The sequence below is a fragment of the Terrapene carolina genome, unplaced genomic scaffold, assembly GCF_002925995.2.
Source record: "Terrapene carolina triunguis isolate 2854851 unplaced genomic scaffold, T_m_triunguis-2.0 Scaffold833, whole genome shotgun sequence".
Classification (NCBI taxonomy): Eukaryota; Metazoa; Chordata; order Testudines; family Emydidae; genus Terrapene; species Terrapene triunguis.
Genome location: NW_020665184.1, coordinates 1,740,074 through 1,753,540, shown reverse-complemented (window position 1 = coordinate 1,753,540; position 13,467 = coordinate 1,740,074). Strand labels below are relative to the sequence as shown.

The window sequence follows — 13,467 nt, the reverse complement described above, 5'->3', positions numbered from 1 at the left end:
AAGGGCGATCCCTAGACCAGCTAATTTACAACTGGAGGCCACACGCTCTGTTGGCTAGTGCACAGGGCTTGGGCCAGGACTACTGGATGCTATTCCCAGCTCTGTCCCTCTCTAGGTTCTTGTTACTCCCACTGGGATCTGAGCAACTCACAAGATTCTAAAGCAGGCATTTAATTTCTCTTGGCCCCAGCCTGCGGCGGCTCAGCCAGCTCATGTCCCCCGTCGGTGTGCCCCAGTCTCCCCCTCTGAAAGTTAGGGATAATGGGACGTGTGTTTCCAAAGCTCTCTCAAGCCCTTGCACAAAGCGCTCTATAGGAAATGTGATCTATGATCAGAGCTCCCAAGGATTCGACCAGGCTCCTATCAGATTTTATAACCTGCAGCGCAAGTCGTAGCCATGGAAAACACTTGCAAAGCTCTTAATCTCTGCCAGCCGTTCCAAGACCGCTTTATTGCAGAGAGCAAGCTGCTGCCGCCGTGCTGGATAGGGTGGGCGGAAGAGCCAGCCTGGCCCAGTGCTCCAGAGCAGGAGCTCTGCAGAACTTTACCCCACATCCACAAGAGAAGAGGCCCAGAGCACAACAGCTGTACTGGCCAGGGGCCCTGATCCCACTACGGCGCGTCAAATCTTTTCTCTCGGCAGGCTCTTGCTGGAGGAGAGGGGAAATAAAACGCCGCCGGATTTGTTTAATCATCTTCTGTATGGAACAGCCAGTTAAGGAACTTGCTCAAGATCAAGGCCCCTAAGCAGAACAGCCAAGCTGCTCCAATTCTCTGATAACAGCCTAACAGGGACCAGTGAGTATACGTCAAAGGCTTGGACTGTTTGCTAACCGATGGTGCAAATCCCATCTACACTAGCAACCAGAACCGAGTAGTAACAAAGGGGGGAGGGGGCAGGTTCAGAGCAGGCAGCTCCATTGCTACCTGTATCCCCCCCCCAGAGTCCTAGCAGCCTATCAAGAGCAGCTGAAGGCTACCCCTGAACTTGGTTCCCTTGCCCAGACTGTCCACCTGCCATGTAACAGCCACACAGAGCAGACAAGCTGCCTCGCAGGCATCCGTCCCTTCCTTTGAAGCACCAGACACTGGCAACAGTGAAAGGCAAAGTATCAGACTGACAAGAGCTCTGTCCCTGGGGCAGGCGAGATTCTAGATGTTCGGGATTGGGCAGTTCCCAAAATAATGAAAGGTCTAGAAAACCTAACCTTTGAGGAAAGGTTAGAAAAACTGGGCATGTTTAGTCTTGAGAAAAGAAGCCTGAGGGGGGACCTGGTAACAGTCTTCAAATATGTAAGGGTGGTTATAAAGAGGACGGTGAGAGATCGTTCGCTGTGTCCACGGAAGGTAGGGCGGAAAGTAATCAGCTTAATCTGCAGCAAAGGAGATTTAGGTTAGATGTTAGGAAAAACTTTGCAAGGACATTTAAGCACTGGAACAGGCTTCCAAGGGAGGTTGAGGAATCGCCATCACTGGAGGATTTTAAGAACAGGTTAAACAAACACCTGTCAGGGATGGTCTAGAGCAGTGGTCCCCAACCTTTCAGTGTGACGGGTGCCTGACGACTAGCCACCGAAATGCCGCCGAGGAGCGCGGCCGCCGGACAAGCAGCCGCCAAAATGCCGCTGAGAAGCGGCAACATCAAGAGGCGTCGTCGCCGAAATGCCGCCGAGAAGCAGCGGCATTTTGGCGGCGACGCTTCTTGACGTTGCCGCTTCTCGGCAGCATTTCAGCGGCTGCTTGTCTGGCGGCCATGCTCCTCGGCGGCGGGGTGCTCCCTTGTCAGTAGGCGGGCGCACATAGATGCCCCGGCGCACCGCGTTGGGGACCACTGGTCTAGAGGTTTACTTGGTCCTGCCTCAGGGAGCTGGACTAGATGACCTCTCGAGGTACCTTCCAGTCCTGTATTTCTAGGATTCTCCTAGCAGATACATGCACACACACCTCGGATAGCAGCTGTAAGAGCTTTGAGCCTTCCCACCTGGTGCACAGAGACAGCAAACTACCTACATGCATCTCCTTCTTCTACCCTCAGGATCACACAGCCAGAGTGCCTGACCGCCCCCACCCCAGCTCACTTTTACCTTTGCTAGCATTCCCTTTTTACAGTCTAGTGCCGATGCCGCCTAACCTGGAGGCCAAGCTGCCACTCAAAATAGCCTGCCCACCCCAGCTGATTTGCAGTCGGGATCTGGCTCCAAAAGTAGCAACTTTCCCACCGGTGGCATAACTGGAAATAAGGCAGAGACACCCCCTTGGGCACGATGCTCATTCCAGGAGCCACTGCCTTCCTTCAAAACAGGCAGCCCCCAAGAAAGGGTCAAACGATCCAAGCCTTAATCCAAATGTCCACTGAGGAGGCTGCAGAGTTTGTGGCAAAGGACCACTGAAGTTGTGTATTGTTAAAGTGACATCACCCGTTGCAATGTTATTAATGGTGACCTGCCCCCCCCCCCCCCCCACTCCCAAGGAAACGAAAATTGTGACTTGTGCTTCCATGTAAAGAAAGCCTGGAAGTGGGATTTGGAAGACAGATAAGACGGGGGCTATTTCTGCTTTTTACATTAAAAAGTCAGGCCACATCTGCCTCAGAGGGCTTTATGGAGAGCTGGCAGAATAACACTGCAGATACTGAAGTATAAATAGCTGATCAGTCGTTTAAAACACTGTCTTTTGGGGGATGCTGAATACCTATTTAACTCAAACACCCACGTATATTTGGGAGAAAAGATGTCAATGTTAAAGAGTCAACACTGCAGCATCCTTCAGTTACGGTTTGCAAAAGCTCCCCCTCTGCCTTTCAGACCGAAGTCCTCCAGCAAAGCCAGGGAAGGCAAGCCTTGGCGTTTCCAATATTTACGGTGGAACACCGTGACAGAATTACTGAGCTGGCTGGGTGCATGTGTCTGGCACAGCCAGACAGCCCCGACAGGATGCTCCTATCTCAGGAAGTAACTGAAATGTGTGTGCCTCCTGGCTCAGGGAGAGAAGGAAGCTGTTTGTACTAGCAGCAGGGAGGTAGCTGCCTCTGTACCCTCTTTCAGCTGTTCTGTTCAATTGTGCTCACAGCCATGTCATTATTCCGGGTCTCCGCAAGGCTCTGCTGACCCACCAATAAGGAGACTGTGAGGTCAGAGGACAGCAAATCTTTTGGGCCTTCTTTCTACATCCCAAAAGGGGCCTTTTATAATGATCCAAGCTCAGGATAGCAGAGGGGCTCATTACGAAGTCAGGCCTTGAGGGACGGACCAGCACACAAGGCTCAAGGGCTGTAGAATAGAATATATATTTTAATTTACACATGTGTCCAACCGGATAGGAAGAAAAAGCCTCTCCTATCCTGATAAGGCAACAGTGAACAATGATAAACCTCCAGAGAACAGAATGGGGGAGGAAAAAATAATATACAAATGGGACTAAGTTTAAAAAATTGTAAGGAAAGATTCCCACCCTCCGTCTGCCCCAAGCCTCCTCCCCGTTCTTCATTCTCCTCCTGTCTTCACCACTTCTTTTTGTGCTCATCCATGGACACTCCTCCCGGGCCCAGTGCCACCACCAACAGCAGACCCCCTATTACCGACATGGTCTGGAAAAAGTCATACTTTAGGAAGTCGTGGAGAGGCCTGTAGGTGGGGATGTTCCAGAACGCGTTCTGGACCAGATTAATTATGAACAGCCAGATGACCAGGGTAAGGGCGGCCAGCTTGGTCTTGAAGCCAATGGCCACCAAGATGATCAGCGCCATGCCAAAGATGTCCTGGAAGATCTGGGATGGGGGAAATATCAGGAGACATGAGTACTTGCACCGCTCTTTTATACCAGGAGCTGAAAGCACTTCACAAACAGCAAGTCAGGGCAGAGCCAGGAATAGAACTCAGGCGTCCTGGCTCTCAGTTCCCTGCTCACAGCTAGAGCAATACTTCTCCCCAGAACTGAGAATAAACCCCAAGATCATCATCTCAGTTCCGTCTTCCTTCAAACCCAGTTCCGACTAGGGATTCTTCCTACATTGGTCACCTGACCCATCTCTCTGCAGCCTCCCATACCTGGCCTATTCTCCCCATTTTGGGGGTCTTGCTTGTTAGACTCTTCAGGGCAGAGGAGCTGGCTGCACGTGGAGGGCTTGGAAAGCGAAGAAGGCTGTTTGGACTGGAATGCGGAAGCAGCAGAGATGCAAGACGACGTTATCCTGCCCACTGCACTAGCTCAAGGCAGGGTCAGGTGGGTCGGGAGGTCTGAGGCCTCTGCTTACTCTCCCCGCGACTAACCAGCAGTGGAGTAACCTCCCCGCTCTCCTTCCCACACACATTCCAAACAGGGTGTGGAACCTGCAACTCAGAGCAGCCAACTCGCCTGCCTACACTGCTGCTGTGCGTGGGTTACAGGGGAGACCCCAACAGCACTAAGGGTCCCTGAAGTGAAAGGGGAGGACATCAAAGGCATAGCCATGGAGGGAGGTGGCAACACCTTTGCTTCAGGGCTACGTGCAGTGTCCAGCCCCATTGCTGGATGGGCTGCCTGTAGCAGAGAGGGGACCCCAGGACAAGGTGACAGGGGGTATCAGAGGCCACTTACGGTGAAAGCGCTGAGTTCAAAGTGCAGCAGTGTCATGAACATGAGCACAAGCAGGAGCCTGCCCCCCAGCTGCATGTACTGTCGCGGTGAGATGTCGTCCACGGTGGGGACGCCGGCGAACATGGACTTCCCTTCAGAGCGGGACTCTGCCAGCAGCAGCAGCAGCCCACCTCCTAGGGCAAGGTTCCTGCAGCAGGGGGAAGCGAAAGGATCAATGGATCATGGAGCTACTGTCTTCTAACGTGAGTGTGACGCCTGCCATGCCAGGGACGGAACCGGGCACCTCCAGCTTAAAAGCAAGAGCCCAGTCTCCCTAGCTGGGGCTGTAACAGACACGTATCCTCTGTGGGTCGGGCATAGCAGGGGACCTGTAGCACACACTCACCAGCGGGTTACACAAGCCCCCACCAAGCTCGCCTCTAGCCCTCACCATCCCGGAATCACATTGTACTTGGGTTCATTAGTGAAACCTGAACCCTACCAGGAGGGATGACAGGTGGGGAAACTGAGGCACAGAGTGGCAGTGACTTGGCTAAGGTCAGATAGGAAGTCAGTGGCAGAGCGAGGTTAAGCACCCAGGAGTCCTCTCCTCCATTTTTCCTGTCCTAATCGCTGGAGTCAGGGATTGCCTTTAGAAGCCAGGCCTTGCCCTCATTTCTTTGTGGCTAAGTAGCACCAATTCCATTCATCGGCTGTAACTCACCTCATCAGGAATTTGAGATCCCATAAAATACTGTAAGCGACTGTCTGCAAAACAGAAACCACCAGTTTAAACCCTGTGGCCAGGTAACAGGTTCAGCTGCTTGCGGCAGATGATCTCAAGGAGTTGTTCAAAAGTTGAGCCCCACGGAAGAGGAGTCAGTTTCAATTTCACGTTACAGAGGGGGGAACTGAAGCACGGAGAGGCCCTGCAGCGAGGTCCCTTGCACACAGCCCCGCAGCAAGTCAATGGTGAGCACCTCAGAGGCTTCAGTGTATTTATCCTGTGAGGCAGGGCAGGGCTACTATCCCCATTGTGCAGATGACAAGTCATCTAAGTCTCTCTCCGGGCTTCAGTTCCCAAGAGCACAGGTGCCGACTTCCTAATTTCCCCAGGGGTGCTCAACCCGCACTCCGCCCCAGGCCCCCACCCCGCCTCTTCCTATCCCCTCCCCCGAGCACGCCCTGCCCTTGCTCCGCCCCCTCACCCCCAGGGCCTCCTGCACACGGCTGAACAGCTGATCTGCGGCAGGCGCTGGAGGGGAGCGGAGAGCAGCTGATTGGCAGGCAGGAGGTACTGGGGGCGAGGGGGAGGAGCTGACTGGCGGGGCCGCCGGTGGGCGCTGAGCATCCACTAATTTTTTTCATGGGTGCTCCAGCCCTGGAGCACCCACAGAGTCAGCACCTATGCCCAGGAACACGCAGGGAGTCTATGGTACAGCAGGGAATTGAACTGGAGTCTCTCCCAAGTCTCGTGCTCTATCCACCGCACCGTCTTTAAAAGAGCTAACCGTGGCTTAGCAATGATTAAGATGTCGGCGGACACAACGATCTACAGAGAGAGTTGAAGGGGGCAGGACACCATGACAGGTGAGAAATTTCGTTTAACAGAATGGGGGGTGATGAGGAGGAACGAAAGTAAGAAAGGGAAAATTTAGGCTGAATAGCAGGACATTTCCACATAGTGAGATGTACTAGCAGTCTCCCCCAGGGAAGGGATGGAAACCCCGGGTGCTTGTGACATTTACACATTCGACGGGAGAAAAGCTTTAGAGACTAGAGCGAAGGGCACAATGCTGCCCCAGGGAAGACACAGACTAAGGGATTGTCAACATATGAACATTAATCCCGAGTAAGGGAGGCTGTGAATTTAAAGCAGATTCACTTTTCTTGATTAACTCCATGTGTAGACGCTTTAGTCTCAGAATAAAAGTGCTTTATTCTGAATTAGCGTAATCCACTTTAGAATTGAGAATTCCCCCGAACTCTTGAATAGCTATTCCTGATTAACTCCCCATGTAGACAAACCCTAATAATAGGTCATTGGTCTTTTCCGTTCTCTAGCTTTCGTGGTTCTACAGCTCACATCATTCCACAGCCACTGGCCATCAGTGCCCACTACTGTCAATCCACCAAGCAGCCAGGGGAATCTTTGCTAGCCATGGCATCTAGTACTCCTGTCTGGAGCAGCGTCATGAAGCTAGCCCGTCTCCCACTCACCTGCATGAAGATAATCCCAAACAGGCCAAAACAAGCGTAAGGAACAAACTTCCTGGCTAGGACTAGAATGCACCCAACTGCAACAGAGACACAGAAAATGAAAAAAAAAAAAAAATATATCAGCATCAGCGCCAATGCAGGTTAACAAAACACAGATGACCCTCTCAATACTCACTCTTCTCTATGAGGGAGTTTGGGGCATTTTACCACCAGCGTAGTACACTCAGGGTGAGGTTTTCAAAGCCAATGAGGGAAGACAGCCACATGAGTCTTATCAGAATTAGAAGAGGAGCTTCTCCACAGAACAGCCTCGGGGGGAGGGGGGGGGGGACACGTAACTAGATGACTTTAGAGGTCTTTTTCCAGAGGGATGGTGGAAGATCACAGGAGATCTACGTTCTACTCCAGACTCTGCCCCTGACTCACTGTGTGACCATGGAAAAGTCATTTCCCTGTTCTGTGCCTCAGTTTCCCCATCTGCATAAGAGGGACATACCACCCTGGGGCACATGAAGTTTAACGCTATGAGATCCCAGTGTGGAAGGTGCCAGAGACAGGCAGAGTGTTGCTAGTTCAAGGATTCCAGCTTCTGCAGTGAAATACTGCCTCTGTGCGATGCTCAGCATTTGCAGAGCTGGGGGAGAGGCCGGGGAGGGGGGGAAAAGTCACCTATGTACAAACCAAATGCACATGCACAAAATGGGGAATAACCGGCTAGGCTGCAGTACTGCAGAAAGGGATCTGGGAGTTATAGTGGATCACAAATTGAATACGGGTCAACCGCGTGATTCTGTTGTGAAAAAGGCAAATATTCTGGGATGTGTTAGCAGCATCATACGTTAGACATGGGAGGTAGGGCTGTCGATTAATCGCAGTTAACTCACGTGATTAACTAAAAAAAATTAATCGCAGTTTCAATCACACTGTTAAACAATAGAATACCAATTAAAATTTATTTGATATGTTGGATGTTTTTCTACATTTTCAAAATATATTGATTTCAATTACAACACAGAATACAAAGTGTACAGTACTCACTTTATATTATTTTTATTACAAATATATTCACTGTAAAAACAATAAACAAAAGAAAGAGCATTTTTCAATTCACCTCATACAAGTACCGTAGTACAATCTCTTTATCGCAAAGCACAACTTACAAATGTAGATTTTTTTTTGTTACATAACTGCATTCAAAAGTAAAACAGTGTAAAACTTTAGAGCCTACAAGTCCACTCAGTCCTACTTCTTGTTTACATTTACGGGAGATAATGCTGCCTGCTTCTTATTTACAAAAGTGAGAACAGACGTTCGCATGGCACTTTTGTAACTGGCATTGCAAGGTAGCATTATCTCCTGCAAATGTAAACAAACTTGTTTGTCTGAGCAATTGGCTGAACAAGAAGTAGGCCTGAGTGGACTTGTAGGCTCTAAAGTTTTACACTGTTTTACTTTGAATGCAGTTATTTTTTGTGCATAATTCTACATTTGTAAGTTCAAACTTTCATGATAAAGAAATTGCACTACAGTACTTGTATCAAGTGAATTGAAAAATACTATTTCTTTTATTTTACAGTGCAAAAAATATTTAGATAAATAGTAATCTATTATTGTTTAACATCACGATTAATCGAGATTAATTTTTTTAATCGCTTGACTGCCCTAATGGGAGGTAATTATTCCATTCAATTCGGCACTGATGAGGCCTCAGCTGGAGTACTCTGTCCATTTTTGGGCACCACACTTTAAGAAAGATGTGGACAAATTTGAGAGTCCAGCGGAGAGTAACGAAATTGGTAAAAGGTTTAGAAAACACGACCGACTAAGAAAGGTTAAAAAAACTGGGCAAGGTTAGACCAGAGAAGGGAAGGCTGAGGGGGGAGCTGATAACAGTCTGCAAATATGTAAAAGGTTGCCAAAGAGGATGGTGATTAATTGTTCTCCATCAGGCTAATTTGCAGCAAGGGAGATTAGGGTAAGATATTAGGAAAAACTTTCTAACTCTAAGGATAGTTAAGTACTGGAGCAACTGACCGAGGTAGGTTGTGGAATCCATCACTGGGGTGGTCTCGGTTACTTGGGCCTGCCTCAGCATGGAGGGTTTCTGGACTAGATGAACTCTCGAGGTCCTTTCTATGATTCTGTACCCAGGCTCCCTCCCAAACAGCAGCTCAGAAGCATCACTGAGGTGGGAGGGCTCTTACCCAGCTGTCCAGACATGTTGATTAACACGAATAGTGTGGCCAAGATGATGCCACTCCCCCACGACATATTGATGTAATCCCGCTGCTCGTTCCATTGAAACCACATCCGTATCCCATCCTCAAGGAAGGTGCTGATCAGACAGAGGTGAGCCAGGTGAGGAAGGTAGCGCTTTGTCATCCGCAAGAACTGGAGGGGGAAGATATGGCCAGAGGAGGAAGAACAAAAGGCAGCATTAGAGAGTCAGAAAACAATGGCCCACCGCAGCTGAAGCAACAAGTTGCTAGGTTACCCAGCTCCAAAAGCGAGACTACTTTGGTCAGCGGAGAATCTGAGGACACCTTGCACACTTCCATTAATAAATCTTCACTTCGCCTCTGGGAGGCAGGTATTAGCCCCATATTAGAGATGGGGAAACTGAGGTGAGAGCCGCAACTTGACTCTTCGAAGGTTGTACGAGTCAGCGGCTCCCAACCCCTGCTCCGACCACTCCACATGCCTTCCCAGAGCCAGGAATAGAACCCGGGTCCAGACTCCCAGTCCCCTGCTCTACCCACTAGAATACACTCTCCTTCCAAAACTGGGAGTAGGTCTCAAGAGTCCCAACTCCCAGTTTAAACTCTCTGGGAAACATACAAGGACACCTTTGAAGCGGTAGGACTGCTGTCGGAAGCTGCTTTGAAGAGCAGGTAATTCGCACAGCTCTACACTGTGCGTTCGTTCTGTAGCCCCACACAGTAGAGATTCACTGACGCAGGGGAGGAGACTGCGTAGTAGCTATTAATCTAGAAGCATAGATTCATAGATTCTAGGACTGGAAGGGACCTCGAGAGGTCATCGAGTCCAGTCCCCTGCCCGCATGGCAGGACCAAATACTGTCTAGACCATCCCTGATAGACATTTCTCTAACCTACTCTTAAATATCTCCAGAGATGGAGATTCCACAACCTCCCTAGGCAATTTATTCCAGTGTTTAACCACCCTGACAGTTAGGAACTTTTTCCTAATGTCCAACCTAGACCTCCCTTGCTGCAGTTTAAGCCCATTGCTTCTTGTTCTATCCTTAGAGGCTAAGGTGAACAAGTTTTCTCCCTCCTCCTTATGACACCCTTTTAGATACCTGAAAACTGCTATCATGCCCCCATCTCTGTCTGATTTGAGCAATCAGTTGAGTAGAAATCAGTTTAATCCCCAAATCCCTGTTGTCTGAAACTGGGTTACATCCTCTAAGGGTATGTCTATAGTACCCACCAGATCAGCAGGTAGTGTTCGATGTATCAGGGATCGATTTATCGCGTCTAGACGAGACGCGATAAATCGATCCCTGAATAGACACCTGTACTCCACCTCGGCAGGAGGGGTAAGCTGGGTCAAAGGGGAAGCCGCGGTGGTCGACTCGCCGCCATGAGGATGGCCAGGTAAGTCGCACTAAGATACTTCGACTTCGCGTAGCTGAAGTTGCCTATCTTAGTTCGAACCCCCCCACTAGTGTAGCCCAGGCCTAAGGTCCATCAGTTATGTTAAGTGTGCTCATACCGAAAACCCTGTTTATCAGTAGAGCCCTGCGTGAATATAAAATTTGTACCCGCATCCACCATCTGCAAACATGGTCCATGGATATAAAGCGGATATCCGCAGATTTGCAGGGCTATAGATATAAAATTTGGATCCACGTCCATCTGCAATCCACAAACATGGCCCGCAGATATCCGCGGCTCTGTTTATCTGAATGAGTTTCAGATCTTCCTGATCTATATGGGTAACAGGGTTCCACAGAACACCAGAGGGGAAGCAGCCACATCTGGGAAAGATGGCAGCAGGTAGTGCACAAGGAAGCTGAGAACGGGGAAGGGGGAATTTTAGCTCAGGAACCCTGCACAAGTCAGACCTTGGGATCTTTAACACCCATGCAGACTGGACAGCAGCCTGAGTTTTAAGGTCTGGTTCAAGAGGGTAAAATACACAGGGCTCACTTTACAATTGTAAGCAACGTACTGTGTACTTGGAATACAAGCCCTAAATCCTCCTAACTATTCCCAATATCCATTTTAAACACAATCATGTCAAGATGTTTCCAGGCTTTGTGCACTGGTGCCTACTGCACAACAGAGACACCGAAAGACGTTCCTGTAAAACACATGCTCAGAATCAGCTCAAGTGTTAACTGGAGTTTGTTATGTCCTCGACTGAGACTTTGCCCTAGGATGAAATCAAGGTGCCACATTGGCAGCGCTGGAAAATGAAGTCTTCTAGTTATCCATAGGATGGGTACAAGATGGGAGATAGTGAGGCAAACTTCACAAACACATGTAACCCCTGCCACCATACCTGAGCTTGAGAGACCTCCTTCTAGGGATAAGCCAAATACCGTTCTCTGAGAGGAGGACTTAAGGTGTGATATTAACTAACACACATTTTCAAAGTCTAACATAACCTACCCAAGACTGTAATTTGACCACTTTAGCACGTGTTAAAGGCAGCTTGCATTGCCTACCCTAGATCTTTCAAACAGGTTAGCATCTGTTTTACATCTTTACATCTTTGTTGACCTCTGGCAAGAGACCCAATTGCAATACTGACAGCAATTGTGCAAGTCCTAGTAGGAGTTTAGTTGAGACTCGTGAGCACCATGAAGATATTCTGCAATCTGTGTAGCTGAGACGAAGTCAGAACTCCCAGGTTCCACTCCCAGCTCTGCCACTGATTCACTGTATGACCACGGGTAAGTCATTTCCCCTCTCTGTGCTACAGTTTCCCCATTTGCAACGTGGGGATAACACCTACCTTTCATGGGCTGTGAGGTTGGATTCACTAATCTGTTAGTGAAGTGGGATTATCACGAGGTAATCTGGATTACTATTGGTGTGGAATGGCACTGAACTAGTGACATGAAGATTCCCTCTCCCATTATAACTGACCCCTTGCACACAGTGCTCAGGAGAAAACATTCCCCTGTTCTGTCCTTGGGTTTGTTTATTTTGAGGGAACGGATATCAACTGGAAATAGTCAGGAAAGCAGAAATTTTAATCCCATCAGATTCATTACTTCATGGTTCAAGGCACAAAAAGAAAATGCCAATTCAAGTCAACGGAGCATCCCATGGTGCACCAGCCCCACTTACTAGACGTGTGGGAGGAGTGCTGGGCACGGTCAGGGGTTCTGGGCTCTTTGTCCCCTTCCTCCCCAGATTCTTGATTATTTTTTACCTTTGACCTCACTCCTGCTCCTGTTTTTTTCATTTTTTTGTCGCCAGAAATCGATTGTGTAGTGGGCTCAGTGGTTCCTCCGCCCGAGTTGGGGGCGGGGAGGGTTTAGATATGGGGGGCCTAGACCCTCCTGCCCCAGTACTACAGATAGTAGCCTTGCCAACTCCCGGCTGGGTGCCCTGTACGCCGTACCCCACTGCAAACCAGGGGATGTGGGTCCCCTGCCTTCTCAATACCACCCCCCAATGGGAGGGGGAGGGGGAGAGGAGACACACATGGTACAGCCTCTCCCCCCCCCACTCTTCTCCCTGGCCCCCCTTCCTACCGTGTGGGGGGGGGAACAGGTGGTACATCCCTCCCCCCAAACAGAAGGAGAAGCAGGTGGTACATACCCCCGTTTCCTACAGGCTCCACGCTTGGGGAGAAGAAAGAAGCAGCAATTGGTACTTCCCCCCCCCCCAGGGGGAGGAAAAGCGGGTGGTATATCCCACCCCCCATTTTTGATAGGTCCCCCCAATACCCTCCCCATAATGGTACATCCCCCATTACTTCTCTAGGGGGGCAGTAGGTGGTACAGTCCCTTCCCCAGGGGTAGATGGTAGATCCTCCCTTCTCCATACCCACCCCCTTCACTATAAGAGGAGCAGGCGGTACGTCCCACCCCTCACTATCCTTGCGGGAGATGGTATCTCCCACCCCCTCAATGGCTCCCACGCGGGGATGGACCAAACCATTCCCAGCCGGGAGGGGGCAGGTCAGTCCCAGCTCCCGCTCCTCCAGGAGGAGCCGCCCCCAGCCCGGACACCTCGCCCCCTCACCTGGTCGGCCAGGTCCTCAGCAGCCCCCATCAAGTCTCCACTGGGCGCCATAGTCGGCTCCGGCCCGGCCTCGCTGTCTCCTCAGGGGCCGAGAGTGGGAAACAGAGAGGGCGTGGCCGACGGCGGGAGGGGGCGTGGCTAGTGCGCAACCAGTCACAGGGAGGTTCCCCGCCCTACCCCACCCCCGGGGAGGTCACGTGGGCGCCCTCGGCCATGGCTACCGAGGCAGACCCGTTCGTTTCAACGGCGTTGCCTCGATAGCCATGGCGGCCGGTTCCAGCCCTCACCCTTGGCGGCGGGGGAGGAGCCGAGCGCTATCGCCAACTTCCCGCCCTCGGAGGGCTGCGGTGCGGGAGGGGGGAGCCCACTCACCACAGGGGGCGGGGGAGTGGCCCCAGTCTGGGACTTAGGAGAGCTGGAACCGTGCCACAGCCTCACGCCGGGCCAGGGCGCCCCACACCGGCCA

General features: G+C 50.7%; 1 protein-coding gene across 1 annotated transcript; it reads right to left on the bottom strand.

The window, feature by feature from the left end:
* Positions 1-3,270: 3,270 nt before the first annotated feature.
* LOC112111363 (surfeit locus protein 4-like) lies at positions 3,271-13,118 on the bottom strand. Its single transcript, XM_026660678.1, has 6 exons — positions 13,002-13,118; positions 8,979-9,165; positions 6,775-6,851; positions 5,279-5,322; positions 4,576-4,762; positions 3,271-3,766 (listed from the first exon to the last, which is right to left on the bottom strand). The coding sequence occupies exons 1-6, from the start codon at positions 13,050-13,052 to the stop codon at positions 3,500-3,502; spliced, it is 813 nt and encodes a 270-aa protein (XP_026516463.1). The 5' UTR covers positions 13,053-13,118; the 3' UTR covers positions 3,271-3,499.
* Between the last annotated feature and the right edge of the window lie 349 nt (positions 13,119-13,467).